Consider the following 27,854-nt stretch of genomic DNA (forward strand, 5'->3'; position numbering starts at 1 on the left):
GTTAATAAAGAGGGAGCACTACTTACTTACAATGAATTCCTTACACTATATAATTTTCAAGTCAGTGTTTGGGAATTCTCAATGGTGCTTGGTGCCATACCCTTAATGTTATATAAAAACACTGACAGGTCAATATCTACCTCAGTCACTCTCCCTGATCCAGCTGAGTCAGCAGTGGGAAAAATCTGCTTTTCACAGGAACTTGGTAACAGCAATAAGAGAATACGTAGTTTATTCCAAGAAGATATCGTGTCTCTCCCATATATATAATATCTTACTGGAACCAACATGTTCCAGATATCACCTGGAAGACAGTCAGGATGAGCCCATAAATATCTAATTGTAAACAAGGTGAAGGAAATCTCATATAAAATTCTTCATAAATGTTACCCTGCCAGTCACTATATGGTAACATTTAAAAGACACATAAATACTAATTGAACTTTCTGTGGGCATCATCCAGAAACTGTGACACATCTTTTTTGGTACTGTTCCTCTACACAGAGATTCTGGAAGAATTTAACAGTTTTGTTATTGTCCATATTTTAAGGGAGTTTTCTTAATGATGGGGAAATGTTTTATTCTGTTTCTTTAAGTTCACCAGGAAGAATGATAAATTTGTTAATACTTTTAGATAAATAGTTTATCCATAAATGTAAGCTTATTAATAAAAAACCATATTTCTGCGTTTTTATAAGGATATGGAATTGTACATACAATTAATATCAGACTCAACCAACAAAAAGGCTCTCAGAACAATATTTATATGTTGATTTTTTCACGTACTCATATAATTAGTTTTTTTTACCCCTGATTTTGTATGTTCATGTTCTGTTCTTTCGTGTATGTTGTATACTTATTGTGTGTTTCAATAAAGTTCAGTAATAAAAAAAGTACACTCTAAATGAAGCTTCAGACGTCACTAATCACGTGACTCTGGCCAAACGAATCGAACCTCGACACGGTGCTTCTGAAGCAGCGTGTTTATCTTTCTGACACACGCACCGGAGCGTCAGCTTCAAGCGGACCATCGCTACCTCTCACATCTAAAGGTAAGTGTCAAGGTAACTTTGAACTGAGTTCAGTCAATCTCGAGTTTTTCGAAGTTTTCTGTTGCTCTCTGTGAGAGGAGACCGTTAAAGGCGAGGCTCTCCAGAGTGTAGCAAAACAGGAGACCACAGCTGCTGGGTGTGTGTAAGTGTGCAAACGAATAGATTAGAAGTGCAAGTGAGCCACGAGCATAGAAAGCTCAAGTTTCGTGGTTTGTTTTTCTCACCACTGATCACGCGCTCAACACTCTACACATACTGGCATCACACGCGCGCTCTCGAGCATCAGTATTGTACAATTCTGGGCGTCACGTGAGTTAAGGGCGTTACCATATAACGGAAATCTCCATTGTTCTGTAGCAGTGGTTCTCAAACGTTTCACAATGAGTTTCACCCTTACGAGCGACATCACAGCACAGTAGTATAGGCAGTAGCGGTTTTTGATACGGGCGATTTTCATTTTCGCTGCACAACTAAAGCGTGCAATTTACTTTGTGTGCACTCAAATGGAGTCGAGTCAACCAGCGCAACCTCTGGCCAAGTACCATAGCCTACAGCCAGATTAACTTGTGACACGCAGTAGCGGTTTTTGATACGGGCGACACGGGCGGTTACCCATATCAAAAAATCGTGGTGTGGGTAGAGCTTGGTGATAGAACGATAATGATATGTATTGCGAAATAACTTTTTCTCGATAGAAAAATTAAACTATCGCGATAGACCTCGCCGCTCTTGTCCTCTCAAAAAAAAAAAAAAAAAAAAAAAAAAAGAACAGCCAATCCAAATTAAGTAGCACAGAGCCGAACCAATCACAGCCGCAGCATCACGTGACTTGTTACGTGCAGCACAAGCGCCAAGGCGCACATGTGTATTTGTTTGGGAAGCAGCCAGCCGGGCTGCCCAGGTAATGAAGGAAATGAGTTTGCCGATGTGAGATTATAATATTATTTTATGCCATGTTAGACCCCTAATTAAAGATTGTGAATGATTATGTAGTTTTAGTTTGCATTATTCTCCTGAATTAGAAGAAGGTGATAACTATTGCATTTGTTAAACTGAGTTGCATTACATTAGACTGCTGATTTGTTGTGAATGAATGATATTGTTATATGATGCATTATATTGCTGAGTTATAAGAAATACTGTTCGCAGAAAGTCATCGCCTTATTTGTCTGATTAGAAGAGAACAGAGCATACTGGAGTTTTCTGCCCCATCTCAGCAGGAGCAGATAAACGGGGAGCCAAGGTCGTAGCTTAGGCGCTGTGTGAGAGAAAGAATGTGAATGTTTAGGCTTTTATGATAAGGTGGGGGCACCAGAGGCTATAAGAGTTTGATCAATGCTCCACCATTTTGAGATCTGATGCTGTCTGCGCACGGTGTCCATCTCCCACGCGTGTGTTCATTAAAATCATCGTTTGACTCAACCCGGCCGGACCAGTGTTGTTATTGTGGTTTTTCCTCTTGTCTCCATCCCAATATTTGAATCCATAACACCGACTAGAGAAAAATCAACCGAGAGCGTGAACGAAGGTTACCGAAGAAAAAAACAATTATGTTTCCAATGCTGGAGAGTTTGTCGAATGGAAGAGCCATATAAGTTCCGTAGTGTGAAGGTATTTCGGCTATTTCAAGTCTGACAAAAAACAGAGTAGCGCGCACTGTAAATTGTGCCGAAAGCAAGTCTGGAAATACAATAAACCGGTGCATGCTCAATCTCTGACTGAAAGCACTAATTCGTCATTCGGCTTTTGTCAGACTAAAGTCACTGTTAAAACTGTTTGAAAAGCTAAGCTATAAAACAAGGAGAGATTGAGAATTTCCTTTTAGTTCTCAGTTTATTTGATATTGACAAAAGTTAGTCAGTTTTGTCTGTTCTTCTGTAAAACAAATTTTTTTAGAATTAATATTTTGTTTCTAAGTGGAATTGACAATTTAGTAGTCTGTTTCGTTTGTTCTATTTTGAAACTTAAACGCTTTAGCGGCTGCCTTTTGTGTAGTTTGCAATATTTGCCTTTATTTATCTGAAAAAGTCTCATGTTCCTTAAGTACATCTACCCTGTTGAACTTATTATGGGAAATAAATATTTAAATAAAAACAAGCTGCTGATTATTTCACATTTTACTTGTGAGCAACGGCACATTTAAATCTTACAAATATAGTTATTTGGCTTATCGTGATAGATATCGTTATCGCCTGAAATGAAAAAAAAACATATGGTGATATGAAAAAATCTTATATCGCCCAGCTCTAGGTGGGGGTTAGTCTTTGCTTAATGATTGTTTTAGTCTTAACCATCCACATTGCTGGCATTGCATCTTTCAATGCCAGCAATGCCAGGTATCAGTGCTCAAACCTTTTGTGTTTGTTTCCAATAAGTTGCCCACCTTGGGAAAAAAAAATGTGTTCTTTTACTTGTCAGATGAACATATGAGACACTTTGACTCTTCAGTGCAGTGTGGAGCCTAACAAAGATGTGTTTTGTGTCCCAGCTGATCAGCAGGAGGAGAAGAGTCTGACGGAGCAGCAGAGGAACATTTTCAGCTACTTGGACTCAGCTCAGCCACTACAGAGGAAACAATGAGCTCAACACAGAAGGTGACAGACAGAGCAGGGCGATATGACCAAAAATATTTATCACGATATACATTTGAAAATTTGCGTTAATGATGTAGCTGATGATATAATTGACACTAGACAAAATACTTTACAACTCTAAAAAAACACAGTAATAACGACGGCCTGCTAGCATGCTCTACCACAAATAATGTTTGTTGTGTATCTGACGTACGAAAGCTAAACCAGTTCCACATCACGGAAGTTGCAGCATTTTTACAAACCAATTCTGGTTCATCTGTTTCATTCAACGATCCGCTTTCACCCTTCTCATTCTCCGTCGCTGCCATGTTTTTTCCTCCATGTGATTGTATATGACAGAAGACGAGCAACATCTGTTGTGGAAGCTAATGGGGTTCCTTATGAATAAACAAATAAACAAACATAGGATTTAATATCACTGAATAGTTATGTATAAATCTATACAAATTATAGAAATATGTAATAGAAAACAACAAAATAATATAAATTATAAAATAATATAAAAGTGTGTGTGTGTGTGTGTGTGTGTGTGTGTGTGTGTGTGTGTGTGTGTGTGTGTGTGTGTGTGTGTACAATCAGGAGAGATGGGCATGATTTTAAACACTGCTTAAACAGTCATGAATTATTTTTAACAGCTGGTTGGGTGTAATGTGTTAGAACTACCAGCAGGTGGGGATAAGAGACCTTTAAGGTGTTTGGTGCCACACTCCACCTTCAGGTTTAAAACTAGTGTTAATGGAGGGAGTTTGAAGGTTGAGTTTGTTCCACGACTGCATTTCACTCACTGCCTCTGTTTGTATCTCTGTCACTGCAGGACCAACATGGAGCCAGAAGTCAGCGCTCTCAGGAGGCCGACAAACCTCACAGAAGAAAGGGAGAGAAAAAACACACCTGTGACGATTGTGGAAAGGAGTTTACTGTGAAGTCTAACCTAAAACAGCATCAGGTCATCCACACTGGAGAGAGACCGTTCAGCTGTGACTTGTGTGGAAAGTCTTTTTCCTGGAAGGATTCCCTAAAACAACACCAACTCATCCACAGTGGAGTTAAAGCGTACAGCTGTGATCAGTGTGGCAGAGCTTTTACTCACAGTAGCAGCTTACAGAGGCATCTAGTTACCCACTCTGGAATTAAGGCGTACAGCTGTGACGAGTGTGGGAAGGAGTTTACTGAGAAGGCTAATCTAAAACAGCATCAGGTCATCCACACTGGAGAGAGACCGTTCAGCTGTGACTTGTGTGGAAAGTCTTTTTCCTGGAAGGATTCCCTAAAACAACACCAACTCATCCACAGTGGAGTTAAAGCGTACAGCTGTGATCAGTGTGGCAGAGGTTTTACTCACAGTAGCAGCTTACAGAGGCATCTTGTTACCCACTCTGGAATTAAGGCGTACAGCTGTGACGAGTGTGGGAAGGGTTTTACTTTGAAAGATCATCTAAAACAGCATCAGGTCATCCACACTGGAGAGAGACCGTTCAGCTGTGACTTGTGTGGAAAGTCTTTTTCCTGGAAGGGTTACCTAAAAAGACACCAACTCATCCACAGTGGAGTTAAAGCGTACAGCTGTGATCAGTGTGGCAGAGCTTTTACTCAAAGTAGCAACTTACAGAGGCATCTAGTTAGCCACTCTGGAATTAAGGCGTACAGCTGTGACATCTGTGGAAAAACCTTCAGTCAGATAGGGCACAGAAATATACACCTACGCATTCACACCAGACATGATGTGTACTGCTGTGAACAGTGTGGCAAATACTTTACAACAGACGAAAAGTTACAACGACACATGTTTACCCACACTGAGGAGAGACCTTATCAATGTGACCTGTGTGAGAAGACTTTTAAATCTCCACATTACCTGAGACGACACCAACAGATCCACACCAGAAAGAGACTCTCCAAGTGCAGTTACTGTGAGGTATGTATTTATATTGTTATCTTGTCATTTTAGCCTGACTGTTTGGAACAACTCTGCTCATTAAACTGTGTTAGCATGTTAGCAATTCTACTGCATGGAAAAGCAGCTCTGAGTGATTATTCAGATTTTCATGTCAGTTATGATTTTAGTATTACTGTAGTATTATGGTGGTAGTATTGTAGTTATTGCAGCCCAGTAAACTGAGTGTGTTAACTGAAACAGTCAAATGTAATTGGACGTCTGCAGAGATGCTCTTTATTTCAGGCGACGTTCAGGATAAAAATGTTGAAGGACTGACGTACACTGTCTTTGTGTCTTTGTTTAGAAGCAGAGCGACACAGATGGATCCAGTTCTCAACCCTGTCATCACCGTGGTGGTGGGAAAGACTTTCATTGTGACCTTTGTGGAAAAACTTTCAGTTGCCAAGCTGACCTAAAAATACATCAACGTAGACACACTGGAGACAAAGTGAAATACTGCAAAGAATGTGGGAGAAGCTTCACCACATCAGGTGACTTAAAACGGCATGAACTGATTCACAGTGGGGTTAAAAAGCACCTCTGTGATCAGTGTGGGTCATCCTTCACCACTGCAAGGGAGCTTAAAACACACAAACGAGTCCACACAGGAGAGAAACCATACAAGTGCAGACACTGTGACAAAAGCTTCTCAGATTCAAGTACTTGTAACAAGCATGAACGTACACACGTGGAAGGAAACTACAGCTGTGACCAGTGTGACAAGAGCTTCAGGAATCTCAGTTCATACTCCGAACACAAACGATCCCACGTTACTAATAAACTGTTTCACTGTTACCAATGTGCCAAAACATTCACCTCATTGTCTGCTCTGTGCAAACATCAGTGTGATCACTCAGGGCTGAAATCACTCCCATCACTGGATCACAGTGAATCTGAAGAGACAGAAAGATCCTCTGGTTTCAGTGTCAGACTCAAAAAGCTTGAGATCAGGCTCCACAGAGTTCAGATAGAATCATTTAAACTTGTGTTGAACTGAACTGGTTGCTGGGCTGAACGTCTACATAATACAGATTTACATGGGATCTTATTTTCTGTCGTTTTACTGAGTCAGTTTTGTCCTTTTTTCTCTGTCCTGGTTTTGCTCGTCTGTAAATAATTGAAACTCAGTCAAATAGTTCATTGTTCTCCAGCAAAACGTTTTGGAAACTCATGTTTAACCTTTAAACTCTGACATGTTTTAGCACACAAGGCTTCATCGGGGAGTTCACTCATGATTATTGACACTCACTGACTTTTAATAGTCATTCTATAAATGCTTTCCGTTTAAATGGTCTTACCTGTAAACACTGCTAAATCCACCGGATTCCAGCCAGAGTGGATTCTGGAGTCTTCCCACGCTCCTGTTAGTGATCCTCCATGTGGATGGATGATAACAACCTTCTGAACAATCTAGAAGGAGATGGCCCATATCTATGGGATTGATTTGTGCTAATAATGCCCATTGTATGGACTGATAACAGCCGAAGCGGGTGAATAAAGTCACCCAGTCGCTAGCTGTGCCATTACCCAGCATACACCACTCCATCCATAAATGCAATACACGATACAGAAGTAATAACTAAAATGAATTTATCTGCTGTTTCTCAGGTAGTTGTTTACATTACACAATATATTGTGTTCAGTATACGTCACTACAATGTGATTTCGGAAATGTATAAATATACAAACAAGAGGCTCTTCCGCGGAAATCTCTTGTCGTCAATAAACAACGATTAGGGAGCAGCATAGTATTCAATGGGAGGACCCTGCACGTCAATTCTCGATGCGAGGGGGGTACCCTGCACGTCGATAAGTGAAGCAGAGGGAGCCTGACCATGTGTCATACATTTGACGAGTTGGGAGTGAGAACGTGTTGCTCTGACAGGTAGAGTGTCAATTACTAAAACTGAAGGGATATCACGACTGGCATATGCTGCTCTCTCCTTACATCTGGATAAGAAAATTAGTAAAGACATTGACCGCATGCTCTTTAATTTTATATGGAAAAACCGTACACATATTAGAAAATCTGTTGTGATGAATAACTATGAATCAGGTGAGCTTAACATTTTAGACTTTTCTACTTTAAATAACACTTTCAAAATGATTTGGGCTAAACATTTTCTTAAAACCCTACCTCTATCTGGAATTTTATACCATATCATATTTTCTCCTATTTTGGTGGCTTTAATTTTATTTTAAATTGTAATTACAGTGTTGGAAAACTCCCTGTAAATCTTTCATCCTTCCATAAGCAAGTCCTCTTAGCGTGGACCCTCATTTATAAACACAACTTCTCACCACACATATAACTCATCTGGAACAACAGAGATATTTTATTTCTTTTATTATCACTTTTCCTGGAAACTTGGGTCCAAAATGGGATCCTATTGGTGGCTCAGCTGGTTAATAAAGAGGGAGCACTACTTACTTACAATGAATCCCTTACACTATATAATTTTCCCATCAGTGTTTGGGAATTCTCAATGGTGCTTGGTGCCATACACTCAGGTACTTTAATGTTATATAAAAACACTGACAGTTCAATATCTACCTCAGTCACTCTCCCTGATCCAGCTGAGTCAGCAGTGGGAAAAATCTGCTTTTCACAGGAACTTGGTAACAGCAATAAGAGAATACGTAGTTTATTCCAAGAAGATAACGTGTCTCTCCCATATACATAATATCTTACTGGAACCAACATGTTCCAGATATCACCTGGAAGACAGTCTGGATGAGCCCATAAATATCTAATTGTAAACAAGGTGAAGGAGATCTCATGTAAAATTCTTCATAAATGTTACCCAGCCAGTCACTATATGGCAACATTTAAAAGAGACATAAATACTAGTTGAACTTTCTGTGGGGATCATCCAGAAACTGTGACACATCTTTGTTGGTACTGTTCCTCTACACAGAGATTCTGGAAGAATTTAGCAGTTTTGTTATTGTCCATATTTTAAGGGAGTTTTCTTAATGATGGGAAAATGTTTTATTCTGTTTCTTTAAGTTCTCCAGGAAGAATGATAAATTTTTTTTATTATACATTTCTTAATACGTTTAGCTAAATTTTCTATCCATAAATGTAAGTTTATTAATAAAATGCCATATTTTTGCCTTTTTATAAGGATATGGAATAGTACATACAATTAATATCAGACTCAACCAACAAAAAGGCTCTCAGAACAATATTTATATATGTTGATTTTTTTTCGTGTACTCATGTAATTATTGTTTTACCCCTTGTTTTTTTATGTTCATGTTCTGTTCTTTCGTAAACTTCATCTGATGGCGCGTTATGGAAGCCTCGCTTCTGTCAGTCTGCCCCAGGGCAGCTGTGGCTACAAATGTGGTTTGCCTCCACCAGTGTGTGAATGTCAGAGTGATTGAATAGTGGCATTGTAAAGCGCTTTGGGTCCCTTGAAAAGCGCTATATAAATCCAATCCATTATTATTATTATTATTATTATTATTATTATTATTATTATTATTATTATTATTATTATTAGTTGAAAAACTGTCTAAAGTCTTTAATAAAATGATCAGCATTCTGCTCTACCAGGTGTAACAATTGAGTTTAACATCCAGCCATCCATGAAAACTGAATTTATGACATTTAATGGAGTTAGAAGTTAGCAGGAAGTTAGCTCTCTAGCTTCTATCTAAATACAATATAGTCAAAGGAGCTTGCAAAGAAAAGCGTCTGGACTTCTTTAAGTTACTTGAAGACGTTTCACCTCTCATCCGAGAAGCTTCTTCAGTTCTAAGGTCAAATGGTGGAGAGTCCCAGATATAAACCTAGTGGGAGTAACCCCCCACAGAGGGACAAAAGGACCCCCTGATGATCCTCTAATCGCCTGAGACAAGGTGTGAAACTGGGTGTGGGTCCCAATCAGCCAGAGTTTCGGGTGAGTTCATTGTGAAACCTGGCCCCACCTTATCATGCGAATTCCTGAGATCAGATGGCCCAGGATGTGAGTGGGCGTTAAGGCGTCTGGGAAGGGGTTTTGTCTTTCGGGTGAACCAGTTTTTGTCTGAGCGTGTTGCTGGGTCTGAAATGCACCGGGATGTCATGCTTGGAGAAAACTCTCCTGAGTTTTTCTGATACACCGGCTACATAGGGGATGACAATGTTGTTGCGTCTGTCCTTCTTATCAGGACATCTTATCTTGGTCCCTCTGTGGGGGGTTACTCCCACTAGGTTTATATCTGGGACTCTCCACCATTTGACCTTAGAACTGAAGAAGCTTCTCGGATGAGAGGTGAAACGTCTTCAAGTAACTTAAAGAAGTCCAGACGCTTTTCTTTGCAAGCTCCTTTGACTACGATGACCTGGATGACTGAGAACCTTCACAGACATAAATACAATATAGCATGTCCTGACTGCGGGGTTTTGGAAACAATTTGAAACGTACAGCTCTGTTATCACTTCCAACATAAATGAAGACAGAAAACTAAAGTGACGTTTGTAGGGTTACTGAAGTTTGGCTAGCTGGTATATAATGATGTGCTACGTGACCGCTAGCGACACAGCCATGTTAGCATAATATAAACAAGCTAACTTTTTTTCCACTCGATAAAAGTTAACGTGAGTGTTCTCGGTGGTCAGGAACAAATGTAATCGCATGGCAGGATGCTGTAAAAAGACCAAACTTCAGCCAGGAGAACAACTGAGATAATCCATCCACAATACGAGGTTAGTCATTCATATACTGCTGCGTGGGCTGGGCTGTAGTTACATCCTAAGGTTTTAAAAACTGAGCTTAAATAAATGATTAGCGGTAATAAAAGCCGAGGGAGGTCAACAGTGATCACTGACTGTTTTAGGAGCTTTTTGAGATTAAATAGAAGAAAATACAAAACATTAAACATGTTAACAACACAAAAGCCATATTAAACGCAGACTACTTTAGGTCCGGAAGTAGGATTCGTCACATCATCACTTAACGACCGGATTGAAATCAGTTACACAGCGATTAAAAAGAAACAAAAATGGCAAGAAGCTGTTGTATTATTAACAGCAATAGCCGGTCACATGAGAGCTACGGGAAGCCGACGTGTAAAGAGATCGGTTGTTATCGGATTACGTCGTTGAAGAGAAATTGTTCAAGCCATGTTTCTGAAGTAACAAAGAGCCAACGGATGGCCTGGATTGCAGCCATTCGAAGACTAAATATAACGTCCCAGAACACTCCAGCTCACAGGTTAGTCTGCTCCAAGCATTTCCACAAAGGTAAGTGTTTTGTAGTAGTTAACACGTAATTTTTCATAACATAATTGGTGATATAAGTTACAAGCAAGTCTGGCGCTGAACAGAAATTGTTGCGCTATGGTCCTTTGTTTATTGTGCATAAATGGTGAATTGTCCTGACACAACATTGCGTTTCGCTTCTGTTATTATGGTACATTGACAAAAACATATACTTTTATTCACAGGATAAAAGTTTTTTTTTGTATCACTAATTGGCCAGTACAATTACAGCATACAATATTATTGTCACTGCTACATTTCTGTGATGCGTACCAGAAATTATTTCCACTACTAATTAATTACTGTTGAGCTCAAAGGTCCTATTAATAAACTGTTAACGAATGTGTATTTATGAAGACGATTTGTGAGACTGGTAAACTTATGATACGTACGATGGTCTTTCGGTGCATTTCAAGGTCCTGTACCCATCCGTCGGTAAACTGTACCTGGGCTTGTTGCAGTGACCTGAAGTTACTAAAAACGTCATGAGTGTATGCACTCACTCCAAGAACCGTATAATTATAAATATGAGCGTGGTGAAAGTTGGGCAGCATGCTAACGTATTTTGTCCACTCTGTGTGCTCGTCAGGGTCTAACCCTTTCACTCGTTTGATTTTTTCCTCGTATCTTTTCTTTGACTTTTCATCAAGTCTGTCTTTGTACGGACCGGCATTGTTCTCCTTTGTTTTTTACATACCTTTTTTGGGGGGCAAAGAAAAAGCAAGAAGGTATTGGAACCGGAGAATGAACGTTTTGCGGTGCTGCAAATGCTTGCATTTGATTCATTGGTTTGATTGTTTTGCCACTAGTACCCGGCATGCAATGCGCGAAAGTCACGTGGTCTGTCAATCTCTATTCTGGGTGTCACGTGGGTTGCAGGTGTTACCATATAAGGGAAATTACCATTGTTCTGTAGCAGTGGTTCTCAAACGTTTCACAATGAGTTTCACCCTTACGAGCTACATCAAAGCGCAGTAGTATAGGCCTATTTAACACCACATACACATGAAGACGTTTCACCTCTTATCATCCGAGAAGCTTCTTCCGTTCTAAGGGTCAAATGGTGGAGAGTCCCAGATTTAAATGTATTTCAAGCTTCTTAAAGAAGTCCAGACACTTTTCTTTCCAAGCTCCTTAGACTACGATGACTGAGAACCTTCACAGACACCACATACACATATTTGCCAACATTCAAAAGGTGTGTGGGTGTGGGCCAGGTCCTTCGAAAATCTGGTAGGCTGGACGTGACTGATTGTGAGGTTGGACGGTCTAGCCTTCAGAATTGCATCACAACCTCTCTCAGTGGAGTGAAACTTTGCCGTCTGCTCCTTGCTATCTAAAATATAACCGGACGCATAAATTCTTGACCATCTCACACTTTTGTTTAATCAGTTTTCTGTTTGACGTGTTTTCAGCTGTGTGAAACTCCCAGAGGAACCCTCCCGAGGGAATAATAATGTTTTATTGTGTATGAATGCGAGAGTGAATGAATAGTGGCATTGTAAAGCGCTTTGGGTGCCTTGAAAAGCGCTATATAAATCCAATCCATTATTATTATTATTATTATTATTTATTTAATTTAATAACTTTGATCTCAGCCTAACTGATTTAGTCAGGAACAAATAAAACACTGAAAAAAGCCAAACAATAATATTTTTAAGTTGTCTGAGTCAGCGGTCCCCAACCTTTTTTGCGCCACGGACCGGTTTATGCCCGATAATATTTTCACGAACCGGCGTTTAAGGTGTCGCGGATACAACAAAATAAAACTAGTACTGGTACCGAAAAAAAGAAGATTTATTCATAACACACGTGAAAAGACCCAGGAATAATAATAATGGATTGGATTTATATAGGGCTTTTCAAGGCACCCAAAGCGCTTTACAATACCACTATTCATTCACTCTCACATTCATACACTGGTGGAGGCAGCTATAGTTGTAGCCACAGCTGCCCTGGGGCAGACTGACAGAAGCGAGGCTGCCATATCGCGCCATCGGCCCCTCTGGCCAACACCAGTAGGCAAGTAGGGTTAAGTGTCTTGCACAGGGACACAACGACCAGGACAGAGAGCCCAGGGATCAAACCGGCGACCTTCCAGTTACAGATGCGATTCCCAACCCCCTGAGCCACGGTCGCCCATTAAACAGAGTTAACGATAACAAAATAACACTGAAAACCGATATAAACCCTGAAAACCATACATTTCACACCTGAGCCTCAACTCTCGCAGCCGGTACCAAACGACTCACGGACCGGTACCGGTCCGAGACCCGGGGATTGGTTGAAACAATGACGGCTCGTGCGATCTGACACTGATGTTCCTTGAGTATGAACTTCAGCTTGGATCTCTTTAGAAGTCTTTCTGGGCTCTTTTGTTACCTTTCGGATTATCCGTCTCTTTGATCTGTCATCACTTTTCCTCCTGTGGCCACATCCAGGGAGGTTGGCTACAGTTTCATGGATCGTAAATTTCTGAATAACATGTGCAACTGTAGTCACAGGAACATCTAGCTGCTGGTAGATGGTCTTATAGCCTTTAACTTTAACATGCTTGTCTATGATTTTCTTTCTGATCTCCTGAGACAACTCCTTCCTTTGCTTCCTCTGGTCCATGTTGAGTGTGGTACTCACCATGTCACCAAACAACACCTGGAGTCCTATATATAGGCCCACTGACTTATTACAAGATTGTAGACACCTGTGATGCTGATTAGTGGACACACCTTGAATTAACATGTCGCTTTGGTCACATTATTTTCATTCTTTTCTAGGGGTACCATCATTTTAGTCCAGCCCTGTTTCATCCATTTATTATTTAAATAATTCAGTTGAAGCATGGTTGAAAAGCAATGTCTGATTTTCATTGGTTAAGATTCATAGAATTTTATTTATTATTACTTTTGTCAGATTAAAGTTTTTTTCTGTGACCATTGTGAGTTCTTCTTTCATTGACTGAAGGGTACCAACAATTTTGTCCACGTCTACAGCGCTACTCCCTCGGACCGAGAAACTCCTCTCTCGGGCCGAGAAACTCCTCTCTCGGGCCTGGGTGACGGTATTGCTCTTGAGCTCATGTAGAGCACACTGTCCTTGCTAGAGACAGATGAAGGCGGATTCCTCTTCACTCAAGTCTTCCTCCGACAGCTGGCTTCGCCAATTCACTGTTGCTGGCTGCAAAGGGTTACTACTCACTTGCAGAAGGGGCCCCCACCACTGGCAATAAGCTGCTCTTTATAGAGGACTCATGCTCGGGGAGACGTTTTCTGGTACACTCTCTCTCCCAGAAGAGCCCCGGGAACGCTTGTCGTCTTTGCATACCTCCACAATTACATATTGTTTAGTCTTTAAAAAAAATTGAGATTTTCCGTTTACCACCAGAGAGAGACTAAGTACTACTAGTGGTATGTGTACCACAGTTTGAGAACCACTGTTCTAAACCATGCTGTGAAACTCCTGGGGACCACCCCTTAAGGGTGAGATTAAAAGTATATGTGTATGACTGAGGGGCTGCCCCTCAGATCTGCTCTGGGAGAAACATAAGAATGTAGAAGAGGTGAAGGGAGTGTGTTTTTAAAAAAAATAAACAAGCAAATACGTTCGATACAGTGCTTTCGGTTCTGTAGGCATATGTATCGAACAATACAAAATCTTTTATTTGTTTTATCAACTTTTCTTCCAACGATGCTGTCTGTGTTGAGCGCTCAGTAGATCTGTGTTCGACTACCCCGCCTAGGCTGCACTGTCGAGTGCAGATCCACTGAGCGCAGCGCAAGCTAGCAAGACAGAAGCCAAGCTCGTTGCAATATGGCAACTGCCTCAACGCTACCCGAAATTGAACCTCCCCCACCTTCATTCAGATCTGGCGTTTGAAACTATCTTGATGTTCATGTGAAGCATGACCCTGAAGGTAAGCGCGTCATGGACAAAAGTAAAACAGTATGTCGGATGTGCCACGCAATGCTCAATTGGTGGGAACTAGTGCGTTAGCGCAGTTAGCTTGTTAACGTGTTGATGCCGTACAGCCCCACGCACACGATCCATGGTAACTCGTTAAGGGAGATTTGCAGCGTTATGGCGTTAACGTCATTTTAACGAGTTTAACGCTGACAGCACTAGTGGGAACACAATGAATATGACTACACATTTATGCCGACATCATCCTAGTGCAAAGACAAGTGGAAGCAGACAAAAACAACAAGCACGCATGCTACAAACTTTACCCGAGTCATTTAGACAGCCGTTAGCACATGATTCTCCTTATGGGGACCTGATGTTTAATATGCTGCTGAGAATATAGCCCAGAAGAAGCGTATAGAATAGCTTTTTTTTTGGAAAGAGCCATTTCTCTGTAATAAACTCTTTTCCAAAGATGATTGAGTTTTCTATCAGATTTATTTATTTTTGTTGTTTCATCAACATTAAATTTAAAAACTGTACTTTTGAGTTAAAATATATATTTATAATTTTAATAAATGACAAATTAAAAAGGCATGAACATTTTTTTTTTGTATCGAAAAAATATTGAACTGTGACACCAAAGTATCGAACTGAACTGTGAATTTTGTGTATTGTTGCACCCCTAGTTGGAGGTAAAAGTGCTACAATGAAAAACATTTCAAGGAAATGTAAAAAAAAATGTATTCCAGGATAAAACTCAGCTGTCTTTGTCTTATCGGTGCAAATCGGTGTGTCGGCCCACTGGGCATTTGATTCTAATAACAGGCCTCAGTCTCTCCTGCTACTGGTCTGCCATACTGCTAAATTTGGTATCCGTGCTCAAACCTTTTGTGTCTGTTTGCCCACTTGGGGAAGCAAAATTTTTTTGTTTTTTGTTGTCAGATGAACATATGAGACACTTTGACTCTTCAGTGCAGTGTGGAGCCTAACAAAGATCTGTTTTGTGTCCCAGCTGATCAGCAGGAGGAGAAGAGTCTGACGGAGCAGCAGAGGAACATTTTCAGCTACTTGGACTCAGCTCAGCCACTACAGAGGAAACAATGAGCTCAACACAGAAGGTGACAGACAGAGCAGGGCGATATGACCAAAAATATTTATCACGATATACATTTGAAAATTTGCGATAACAATGTAACTGACGATATGATTGACCCGAGACAAAATACTTTACAACTCAACAACTTTATTAGTGCAAAAAAAAAACCCCATTAATGTATTTTCACTTAAACCAACAGCTGTTTTTTATGTGCATTAAAGTTATATAAAAATTTAACAGTGCAAATACAAATGCCTTGGAGCAAATGTCAGCCAATTTCCTCTGGAAATGCCTTTTGGTTAAACTGTCAGCAAGCCATTTGCATTTGCACTGTTAATTTTTTATATAACTTTAATGCACATAAAAAACAGCTGCTTGTTTAAGTGAAAATACATTGATGGTGTTTTTGCACTAATAAAGTTGTCAATTATATCGTCAATTATATTGTTTTCACAAATTTTCAAATGTATATCGTGATAAATATTTTTGGTCATATCGCCCTGCTCTACTTTCATGTGTTACTGTTTAGGCTTATATGTGTTTGATGTTTGGTTTCTTTTTCTTAATGTAAAAAACCCTCAGGTTACAATCAGACATTTTTCTTCACTGAACCAAGCTGGTCATTTTACCAGCTCAGCTCTAATTCATATGACAGATAATATATGGTATAAACATCTAGATGATGGGAAAGTGGTATTCTTGTACTTTAGTGCTGCATTTGATTTGATAAATGATGATCTTTTGATTGATAAACTAAAATGTTATGGATTTTCACCAGCTGCTTTGTGCTGGATGAAAAGTTATTTGGACAGAAGATAGCAGAAGGTTTATTGTAATGGTTATTTCTCAGTTACGAACTGCGGTTTACCCCAAGGCAGCTGCCTTGCTCCACTTCTCTATTCAGTTTCCACTAATGATCAGCAATATGTCTTGACTTAATCTTGGGTAAATAAACAGTATGTTTTGTGAGACTGACATGCTTGATTCAGCTGAACAGTGTCTCGTCGTCTCTTTGCTGAAATGCACTCTCTGTATGCTCTTTGTGGATTATAGCTCGGCATTTAACACCATTCTTCCATACAAACTGGACGCCAAGCTAAAAGAACTAGGGCTTCCTCACAGCACCTGTAAGTGGATCAATAGCTTCCTCACTGACCGCAGACAGAGAGTGAGAGTGGGATGTTACACATCTCCAGCCCTAAATCTAAGCACTGGGTCGCCACAGGGCTGCGTGCTTAGTCCACTGCTCTACTCGCTTTATACACACGACTGCGCCCCCGCCCACCAGAGCAACACCATTGTAAAGTTCGCAGATGACACTACTGTGGTGTGGCTCATATCTGGGGGAGATGAGTCTGCCTACAGAGATGAGGTGGAGCGGCTGTCTTCATGGTGCAAGGATAATAACCTTCTCCTAAACACGAAAAAGACCAAAGAACTCATAATTGACTACAGAAGACACAAGACAGAAATCCAACCACTAATCATCAGCGACGACCATATGGAGAGGGTGGCAGAGTTCCGCTTCCTGGGAGTCAGCATAGAGGGAAACCTATCCTGGAGTGTGAATACCTCTGAGCTACTGAAAAGGACACAACAGAGACTGTACTTTCTGAGAGTGCTTAGGAAGAACAACATCACACAGAGACTGCTGGTGTCTTTTTACAGAGCCTCCATCGAAAGCATACTAACGTACTGCATAGGCATATGGTACGCTAGCTGCACAGTGGCTCAGAGGAAAGCACTCCAGGGAGTAATCAACGCTGCCCAAAGGACAATCGGCTGCCCTCTCCTCAAACTGAAAGATCTACACAGTTCTCGCTGCCTCAAAAGAGCCCATAACATCATAAAGGACACCTCACACCCTGGACACTCCATGTTCGAACTGCTGCCTTCAGGCAAACGGTATAGAACAACACACACAAGGACTAACAGACTCAAACACAGTTTCTATCCAATTGCAATATCATGTCTTAATGCTACAAAAAGTAGATGACTCTCATTGCCCTGGTTGTCATTTGTGCCCTTGATGTTGGAATGCTTTTAGACATGTTTTGTTGGATGCGCTAACAAACTGATTGAGTGATTGATAGTTTGAGTGGTATATCAACTAGGTTATATGTTGAGTGTCTGTATGGGGCCTTAGGCCTGGATTGCGTGGGTGTATTTACCGTATGAGAATACTGTATTTTATATGTATTTTTATCCTTTATATCCTATCTATTATAGTTTTTTAAGTATTTATCTTTCGTGATGTTGCACTGACCGGAGACATCTTTCAATTTCATTGTACTTGTGACAATGACAATAAAGAATATTCATTCATTCATATTCATTCATTCATTCATTATTTATATTCATTCACTCTGTGGGATCCAACTCGAGTCCCAGGCGCTGAAAGGTGGAGGCAGAACACACTTCTCCGAACGGGCTCCGGAACTGTGTCCTAGAGTGAACTTGGAGCCCGGGCTTGTCCGGCTCCGATCTCCCCCATGGGGGATGTTAGGCATGTTGTTCTTCTTGTGGTCCGACTGCTTGGCTGGTGATGGGGCACCCTGAGCAGCAGCAGGCGGGACATGTTTCCTGGGCCAGTGGGTCTTAGGGTTCTGTGATCCTAGGGGACCCTGGGCCGCGACCTGCGGGGCTGGGCGGCGAGGGATTTTAAACGTCGGCACACCGGCTGACCTGAGCGAACGTGCGGCGACTGGGTGGAGGCGGGGGCGCAGCCTGTGTCTTCCTAGGGAGAGCCTGAAAAGGATAAGCGGAAGCGAATGAATGGATGGCGTCCATGTTGTTTACGTGTTACAAACCCTTGTGATATATTTTTTTAAGTGAAAGGATTGAGAGAATGGTCAAAAGGAAAATGCAAAAATGTAGTTAGACAGGAAGATTAACACTTACCGATTGATATGTACATAGGGAAAGCCACGGCAGTTGTTGATGATCCCTGGTTCCCGGTTGTTGCGAGCTCATTTCCCGCAGGCTCTTCTGCACTTCGGGCGTCGCGATGAGGCTCAAAACACCCCAGTCAGACGAAGTAAAGGCAATCTGTGGTGTTAGCGGGCCAAAACTTTCACCTGCTTTTAGTTGATAGAAATAGATTTCGCTCTCTCTGAGGCTGAAGGAATAGCCCCAAAATCCGCCGGAGCTGAGACGGATGCTGTCCTACATTGGGTTAGCGGGTGCTGGCTGAACCCTACAAAGATGCATTCGTGTGAGTTGCGCTGGAGTCGCGGGGGCTCTGTAGCTAGTTACTGGGGTCTGAGAGACCACAGTGAGGTTGGCAGGTCTGGCGTCCATGTTGTTTGCGAAAAAAGAGAAAAGTCTTCTTTTTTCTGAGGGAAAAAAAAAACAGTTCAATTTAGGCCTAAATGTTAAATTATTTCTCCTGAATGTGAGCGAGAGAATAAACCTATCGCTGTGAATGTAAATCGGACCTGCATCCGATTGGCTAACCGGGGTGCGAGGGGAGCCGCCCATTTGTTATGTGATTGGCAGTGGGGCGAAGTTAGGCACGCCTCAGAGACGAGTTGGTCTCCGGCGCAAATTTTCGAACGAGCTAAGCAGCATTCGGGAGCTAAGCCGGGGAGTAGGACAAACGCTTTTTCTTTCTGCGCTGGCTGCGGCTGCGGGTTCGAGTAAGAGCGAAGGGAGAACTTGAGAATTTGAGGAAGAGGGATCGTTTGAAGAAAAAAGACTAAGGATTTTTTCAGGAGTTTTCCCCTGTTTTTGAATATAAGGTTTTGGGAAATAGAGGGTTCCCTAAGTTATTCTAGGGTTTTTTTTTGTTGTTGTTGCGCGTGTTTTGGAGAAAGACGGAGGGTTTTCCAGGAGGTTTCCTGCTTATTTGCCTAAGGGTTGGGTTGGGAGCCGTGAGAGTTCTATCGAGTTATTCTAGGGGTTTTTTGTTGTTGTGCGTTTTGGGAGAAAAGACGGCGGTTTTTTCAGGAGTTTTTTGCTGGGAGCCAGGGCGACAGTTTTTTGCGACTCTGACTTTGATTCTAAATCTCCTTGTTCGGATTATACAAATGCAAATAAATTGAAATAAAGTCTTCCCCCGAGGCATGCAACCTGTATGTCTCGCCATACTGAATGTTACAAAAGCACAAGTTTAACTAAGCGCTTTTACTCTGGTTTAACACATTTTCACACACACAAGCATGGTCCCAGAGACACGAGAGTGCACAGACACACAGGCGCGGGGGCGCGCACGCGCGCACACACGAGCAATCAGTTTAGGGCAAAAACCGGAAATCAATTTTTGGCAATCAGTTTTTGGCGCAACATCAGTCATTCTTACACAAGTACTGTCTCATATAAAATATATAAACTAAATATCTTTGAAACTGTCAAGCTCTTTAAGTTTTTGCAGCTTCCCCGCTTGAAAGGGATTGATGCATCTACCACAGGTGTTTAACTGGATTTCACTCAATGACCAGGCAGTTCTTTTGTTTTCCTTTTTCTTTAATCTTCTTTTCGGTCATAGTCAGCCATAGGTGAAAAACCTTTAAATACAAACCAAAAAACAAATTGTTTGTTATCACACATCTGCAAATACTGTGAACAATCCCAAACATGTTTTTTAACACATCAATGCAGTGCATAAAGCTTTGTAGTACAATATTTACAAGTAATTTCCCCATGGGGATCAATAAAGTATCCATTATTATTATTATTATTTTACTTGAGTATTCTTAAATACTGCTTTCTATTAAAGTGCTAAATTAAATGATCAATCTGCATTAGAACTTAAGCAGTAACAATAGTATTTATAACCAGCTTCTCTTAACCATATGCAAGCATTAACAGTCTTCCATATGCAGACCAACAATAAACAATGGTGCCGCTCGTAAACAGGCGACCAACTTGCGGCACAGTGCTAATGCTACGTAAGCTAGCAGCAGCCTCGATTCTTTAGCAACTCGCTTCAAAGTCTTTTAACATAGGCTGTATCCCAATTCAGGGTCTGCAGCCTTAAAGTACGCAGCCTCAATGGTCCTCAAGCGCCGCGTACTCAAAGACCGCTAAGGCCGGAAGTGTGAGGCTTGTGAAATGGGACGGTCTAGCCTCCGTCGCGCTGCCCAGGTTGCCTAGCAACCATGATAGCTGGAAACGTGTGGTTGACAGAAATGAAGGAGAACATATCAGAACATATCCATCAGGAAGGAGGTTCTGCAGCATCCGGTCCCGTACCAGCAGACTGAGAGACAGCTTTTTCCATCAGGCCATCAGACTGCTGAACACGTCATAGACACCTCAGCTTCACTACTGGAACTTCAACATTATGCACTCCACACTGTATATAAATGCCACTTGTTTTGCACATATTCAACTCTGTATATTTTATATATTTTATTATTATTATTATTATTATTATTTTATTTTATTTTTTTACTATTTAATTTGTAAAAATGTGTATACACACACACACACACACACACACACACACACACACACACACACACACACACGTAGGAAAATATTTAGTATACACATCCAGAAATGCATACACTATTATATATTGTACATATATTTATTAGTTTCAGGTTGGCCATTCTTGTATTTTGCTCTCTGTTGCTTGTGGGGCTCGCACACAAGAATTTCACTCGCATGTGCTGTGCCAGTGTGCCTGCACATGTGATGTGACAATAAAAAGTGATTTGATTTGATTTGATTTGATTTGATATTTTGTTCGTTTGTTTGTTTCTACATGAGCTTTGTTTGATTTAATAAGTATCTGAGGCTGAGACCACAGGACTGTAAAACATGATTGTTGGGCTTCATATATGTACTGAACAGTCATATAAGATTAGCTAGTAAATAACAAATAGTTAATGTTGTTCATGAGACTAAAGTCAGTGTAAATATGATATGGCCAATATTATAGTTATTATACTAATCATTATTAGTTATTACAGCAGTGAGTTTGAACTCTCAAATCAAATCACTTCTATTGTCACATCACATGTGCAGGTAAACTGGTACAGCACATGTGAGTGAACTCCGTGTCAAATACTGAGCTTCAGTAAAGATACTAGTTGCAGCTATTTATATATCCTATCACCTTAAATCTTCACTCAAAGACACTCAAGTATCTTTGACAGTGTATATATAGATGTATCATATATAAGAGACAAATGTTGTTCCTTCAGTATGTTGGCATTACTAAATTTGGCTCAGTGCTTACATATATGTGTAAAAAGAAAATGTACGAGCTGTGATAACTGTGTCTGATAGAATGACGAGTAGAATGATATATGAAATATTCCTTTATTGGGTGAGAAAATCAGACCATGTCATAACTGCCTTAAGTCACACAGAATAGATATCAGAGCCTTAAACGGGCTGACTTTTGCTAAATGGGTCAAACTGGGCAGAAAGTATACAAACACATAACATCCTTATTGAAAAAAAACATAACCCTACACCATGTGTCATCAGTTTGATTGATAGCCCTAGCCTTGACCTTTTGACCTTACAGAAAGTACTCCGGAAGTGTCTAATCTATTCCATATGTGTGACTAATTGCATCCGGTGGGAAAAAAGGAGGGGTGGTTCCTGGGGGGAGGAAAAGTTCAGGGGGGTGACGCAGCAGATTTCTGATGAGTCAGTGGAGATCGGAGCGCATGCTGCATAGAGACAGACAGAATGATCAAGACAGTTCGTTTTTCACAGACAAACTCATAGTTTGAATTCTGTTTAAATGTTTCAGTATTATGACAATGATCTTGATAACCTTTTTCTCAGTAAAGAGCTATTTCTTTCTTCAATAGCGGCTTTATTTTTCTTTCTTATGTTAATCTTATTACAGGCGCAATAAAATAAAAACCTTTAAGATTATCTGACTAGTAACGGATTGCATTTATATTTATAGAGCCGGGTGGAGGCATGCTACACCAACGCTTGTAATGAGAAGAAGGACTTTCTATTGCTTGTAGAGAGCCATTTCTTTTTACAATAGCGGATTTATTTTACTTTCTTATATTAACCTACAGGCCACCCACTCGTCTCCTCGCACGTGTAAAAAAAATCTCTTAGTGAAAAAAGCACCGCTCACATATTCAGAACTCTATCCCAAATAATTTTATTAAAACGCCTCGATGAGGTATTTTGGTTTGGTGCAGCCACTCCTTATCAGACCAAAAGTAAAGAGTTTTTCTTCATCTTTTGAGCTACTTTTACAACGGGTTTTCTCATTAACAGAAAATAGAATCCTTAAAAGAAAACAGTCTTATTTTGCACACACCGCAGGTCAAGAAGACGTCAACAACCCCTCTAATCGATATTAGTATTTCTTAATGCTTGTAACCTAGCAAAGAATTTCATGCAGGCCTCAACTCCTTGTACGTGTAAAATAACCCTTAGTGGAAAAAAAAGCACCGCGCACATATTCAGAACTCGGAACTAAATTCAAAACTAAATAATTTTATTTAAACACCCCAATGAGGTATTTTGGTTTTGTGCAGCCACTCATACCAAAGTAAAGAGTTTTTCTTCATTTTTATAGCTACTTTTACAACGGGTTTTCCCGTTAACAGAGAATAGACAGAAACCCTAAAAGAAAATGGCCTTGTTTTACGCACATCAAGAAGGAGTCAGACGACCGTCCTGGTCAATGCTTCCTCCGTCGGGTACCATAAACTTATGAGAAAACCCCCCCAGAGAATTTATTATTTTTGTAAGAGAGAGAGAGAGAGCGAGCGAATCGATCAAACTTTTCTACAAAATGTTATACCACTCCGGGTCAGGAGGGGTGATATAGCACAGACCGGTCAGATGACTACGCCGGATGCAAACATAACTGGAAGCGTCCCAGGGACTTTCCCTTTGACATTCATCCTGGAATGATCTCCTCGTGTTGGTGTTGTTCCCACATCATCATAATAAATGTTGTTCCAGGTTCAACATTTCCAGTGACCAATCACATTGTTGTGATGTCCACCTCATCTGGAACAACAGAGATATTTTATTTAAAAATAAATCACTTTTCCTGGAATCTTGGGTCCAAAATGGGATCCTATTGGTGGCATGCGCACGCAGCGACTGGCAGTGAGTTAGAGCTTGGCATCCTAAGTTTTTAAGTTCTTATCGTTTCTTTTTGTTTCTATTGCTGGCATGTGTTTTGGTTGAAAGAAGTGACAGTTTTCTTACAAAGTGACGCTCCACAACAGTGAGAACGTCATGGATTCTTTTTTCTTCATTGTGGTTGGATTTCTACTCCCGCGAGGTCACCTCATGTATGCCGGATTTTATACATAAAGACTCTAACAGAATGAGTGAGAAGAGGAAAAGAGGGAGATGTGGAGGTGTTAAATTGCGTCTGAGGAGACAACAGGTCAGTCGGTTTCCCCTGCAATCTGTTATCCTTGGAAATGTTCAGTCTCTTAGGAACAAGCTGGATGAACTCCAGGGAAACGTCAGGTTCCAGAAAGACTTCAGCTGTGTAATGGGGCTTTTTCTGAGACATGGCTGACGGAGCTGGATCAGGACGCTGATTTTTCAATTGACGGTTTTGGAGCTCCCTTTCGCCGCGATCGGGATGCACGGGTAACAGGGAAATCTCAAGGAGGGGGAGTATGCTTGTATGTGAACAAACGTTACTGTAGCGCTGTGAGTGTTAGAGAGTGTATTTGTACACCAGATGTTGAACTTTTATCTGTGTCACTGCGCCCTTTTTATCTCCCTCGTGAGTTTCCACAACTTTTTATTACCGTAGTTTACATTCACCCGAGGGCACACCCCGCCTCCACTTGCAGCATCATTTCAGACGTAGTGCAGAAGCTGCAGGTGCTCTCTCCTGACGCACCAAACTTTATAATGGGGGATTTTAACCATGTCTCTCTTAAAAATACTTTGGGCAATCTGTATCAATATCTATCCTGTCCTACCAGACGGGATAAAATGTTGGACCTTTGTTACGGATCGGTGAAGAATGCTTATAAATTGCAAACACAACATGTGCCCTCTCTTTGGAAAGAAGCAGTCGTGGTTCCTGTCCCTAAATCTAGTCGTCCAAAAATTCTAAATGACTTCAGACCTGTTGCCCTCACTTCAGTTGTAATGAAAGTCTTTGAAAAAATCATCAGAAATGTGATTATGAAAGAGACTGAACATCAGCTGGATCCAATGCAGTTTGCATATAGGCCCAATAGAGGAGTGGAGGACGCACTTTTGACTTTGTTAAATCTGATTCTTAAACATGTAGAGAGTAAAGGGACTTTTGCAAGACTTCTTTTCATTGATTTTTCTTTGGCTTTTAATACAATACAGGCCCATATTTTAATTAAAAGACTTTTAGAACAGTTTGAAATCAGGAAAAACCTGATGGGCTGGATTTTAGATTTTTTTAACTAACAGGTCATAAAGAGTGAGAATAAATGGGATTCTGTCTGACCCAGTGTTCTCCTCCACAGGTTCTCCTCAAGGGTGCGTCTTATCAAAGTCAAAGTCAAAGTCAGCTTTATTTGTCAATTCTGCCACATGTACAGGACATACAGAGAATTGAAATTTCGTTACTCTCAACCCCTAGATGAATAGCAAATAAACATTTAAATATAAGAGAGTGATTAAAAAATGCAAGTAAAATAATTAAAAAGTAGAAATTTAAATAAATACAATTAGAGATGGCACGATACCACTTTTTAATGTCCGATACCGATACCGATATCATAAATTTGGTTATCTGCCGATACCGATATGAATCCGATATAGTGTTTTTTAATCAACAAAACTGTTTTTTAAATATCTTGCTGCATTTTGTATAAGTTCATACTCAAGTTTAAAACAACAACTACACTAAAGCTATTCTGTTATACCTGTATGCAAAAAAAAAAATTTCATAGTTCAGCAATACTGATCAATCTAATAAACTTAAACCTACACCATCCTCACTATTCTGGTATTTTAAAGAGTACTTAGCATAAATATTAAGCAACCTAACTAATAGGGTTCCAACTCCCAGCAACAACAAAAATAAATAAATAAAAAATAGGGAACCACCCCTCACGCTCCACCTCATGATGCTTAATCGACGTAATCAACCTTAATTTGATTCAGTGTGAAAAAAAAATGCACAGAAATCAATTATTTTTCAAGAAATATTAAATAGATTCAACATCTTTCTTCAACAAAATTGCAGACTGCACAGATGGTACCTTCCCAAAGGAAAAAGGACTATAGCTTACTAGAGTATATATATTAGACTTAATAGTCACTATATACAGTAATTGACTTCTATTCATTTTACATCAAATTAAAACTTTGGGTGTAAGATTCGGATAATTATTTATTAAAAGCTAGACATTTTAAATGAGAATAAGAAAGAAAAGTATGTCTTTGTGCCCCCTTTTCCCTGTTAATGCCCTATCGGCCCCCCTGGCTAAACTTTGCTAGATCCGCCCCTGCACAGTTACCAGCCGTCAGCTACGTAGAAAAAGATCCTCGAGTAGAAAGTAATATTAAATAAATTCTAACAACAGCTTATCAAGCTTAAACGTGCTGCTGTTGTTCAGCCGCTGGTTTCCTCTTTCTGGTGCAAAGTGGGCCAAAAACAAACCAGAGAGACGGACTCACTCGCGACAGAAAAGCCGATCAGCTGATCGTTAAGCAGTTTCATGATTGAAGTAGCAGCAAGAAGAGGCAGTCGCTTGTTAAGCTTAACGTAGGAATGCTTTACATACATTCAGAGATGGACTTACACACTTGCTTTACTTCTCTCGGGGATAACTTTGTTGGAGATGACATGCCGGGTTGGTAGCGAAGCTCCAAATGGTATCCAGACCACCAACAGGTCCCGCATGCCACAGCTGCTCTATCACGTGATGCATACTGCTCCGACGTGCTAACGTTCTGAGGTGAGTTACAGCGTGTTGCAAGTTTTGTGAGCTGCTTTCGTGATATTTAATGGATCGGATTACATTTTTTATTTTTCTCCGATATCCGATCCAGTAATTTAGGTCAGTATCGGACCGATACCGATACGTAATATCGGATCGGTCCATCTCTAAATACAATACAATTTTACATATAACAAGAAACTATACAATATACAATATACAATATTCAGGTAAGGGTAAATGGCATTGAGTGCAAACCAGACAGAGTAGTGCAAATAGGCAAATAGTGCAGATGGAGATTTAGTAATGTACGATAAAAGATAGTGTGACAGACAAAGTCTTATGAGGTAATGGCAGTCCAATGCTCCACAAAGTGACTGGAGCAGGCCAGTGAGTGCGTCAGAGAGTGAGTGTGTGTGTGTGTGTGTGTGTGTGTGTGTGTGTGTGTGTGTGTGTGTGTGTGTGACAGAGTTCAGTGAGACCGTGGTGGAGAAGAGGGGAGAGGGGGGCAGAATCGGGAGGGAGTTAAGCTTCCTGACAGCCTGATGGATGAAGCTGTCCTTCAGTCTGCTGGTCCTGGCCTGGAGACTCCGCAGTCTCCTCCCTGACGGCAGCAGCTTGAAGAAGCTTTGCATTGGGTGCGTGGGATTGGCCGCTATGCAAAGGGCTTTTTTAGTGAGACGGGTGCTGTAAATGTCCTGGAGGGAGGGGAGAGAGACACCAATGATCCTCTCTGCAGCTCTCACTATGCGTTGGAGGGTTCTATGACAGGACGCATTGCAAGCTCCAAACCAAAAATTTTTTAACTTTGTTTTATCATTCTTTTATTGAGTCTGTTTTATCTCCCTTATTATTCATTCTCTATACAAACATGTGTCAGAGCAGATGTGAAAACAGGGCCATCATTAAATATGCAGATGACTCTGTTATTGTCAGCTTACTGAAAGAGGGTGAAACTAACCACGGTCCAGTCATTGATGACTTTGTTCAGTGGTGTGAGGAGTCTTATATCCAGCTGAACATATCTAAAACAAAAGATATGGTGATTGATTTTAGGAAACAACAAAATGGGCATGCAGTCACTTTAATTAAAGGTCAGAAAATAGAGCAAGTACAATCATATAAATATCTTGGGACCATAATCAATGAAAAACTGAACTTTGATCAAAATTGCAAATCAGTTTGTAAAA

General features: G+C 40.6%; 2 protein-coding genes across 2 annotated transcripts in view; both read left to right on the forward strand.

Moving 5' to 3' along the window:
• The first annotated feature begins 954 nt into the window (after positions 1-954).
• Positions 955-9,127, forward strand: LOC146662553 (uncharacterized). Its single transcript, XM_085419225.1, has 4 exons — positions 955-1,052; positions 3,541-3,646; positions 4,461-5,561; positions 5,887-9,127. The coding sequence occupies exons 2-4, from the start codon at positions 3,629-3,631 to the stop codon at positions 6,577-6,579; spliced, it is 1,812 nt and encodes a 603-aa protein (XP_085275351.1). The 5' UTR covers positions 955-1,052; positions 3,541-3,628; the 3' UTR covers positions 6,580-9,127.
• Positions 9,128-15,390: 6,263 nt separating this feature from the next.
• LOC146662554 (uncharacterized) overlaps positions 15,391-27,854 on the forward strand; it is a 29,439-nt gene continuing 16,975 nt past the window's right edge. Inside the window, exon 1 of the mRNA XM_085419273.1 lies at positions 15,391-15,851. Within this exon, the coding sequence (XP_085275399.1) occupies positions 15,834-15,851 (18 nt within the window). The 5' untranslated portion in view covers positions 15,391-15,833. The remainder of the gene's footprint in view (positions 15,852-27,854) is intronic.

Source organism: Rhamphochromis longiceps, linkage group LG9 (genome assembly GCF_057381845.1).
Source record: "Rhamphochromis longiceps isolate RC_006_pf linkage group LG9, R_longiceps_female_GT1.1, whole genome shotgun sequence".
Classification (NCBI taxonomy): domain Eukaryota; kingdom Metazoa; phylum Chordata; class Actinopteri; order Cichliformes; family Cichlidae; genus Rhamphochromis; species Rhamphochromis longiceps.

Bases quoted from the DNA above. Each gene is read 5' to 3' on its own strand.
- LOC146662553 (XM_085419225.1), top strand. The intron at 5,562-5,886 runs GTATGTATTTAT...GTCTTTGTTTAG, and splicing joins CCAAGTGCAGTTACTGTGAG to AAGCAGAGCGACACAGATGG.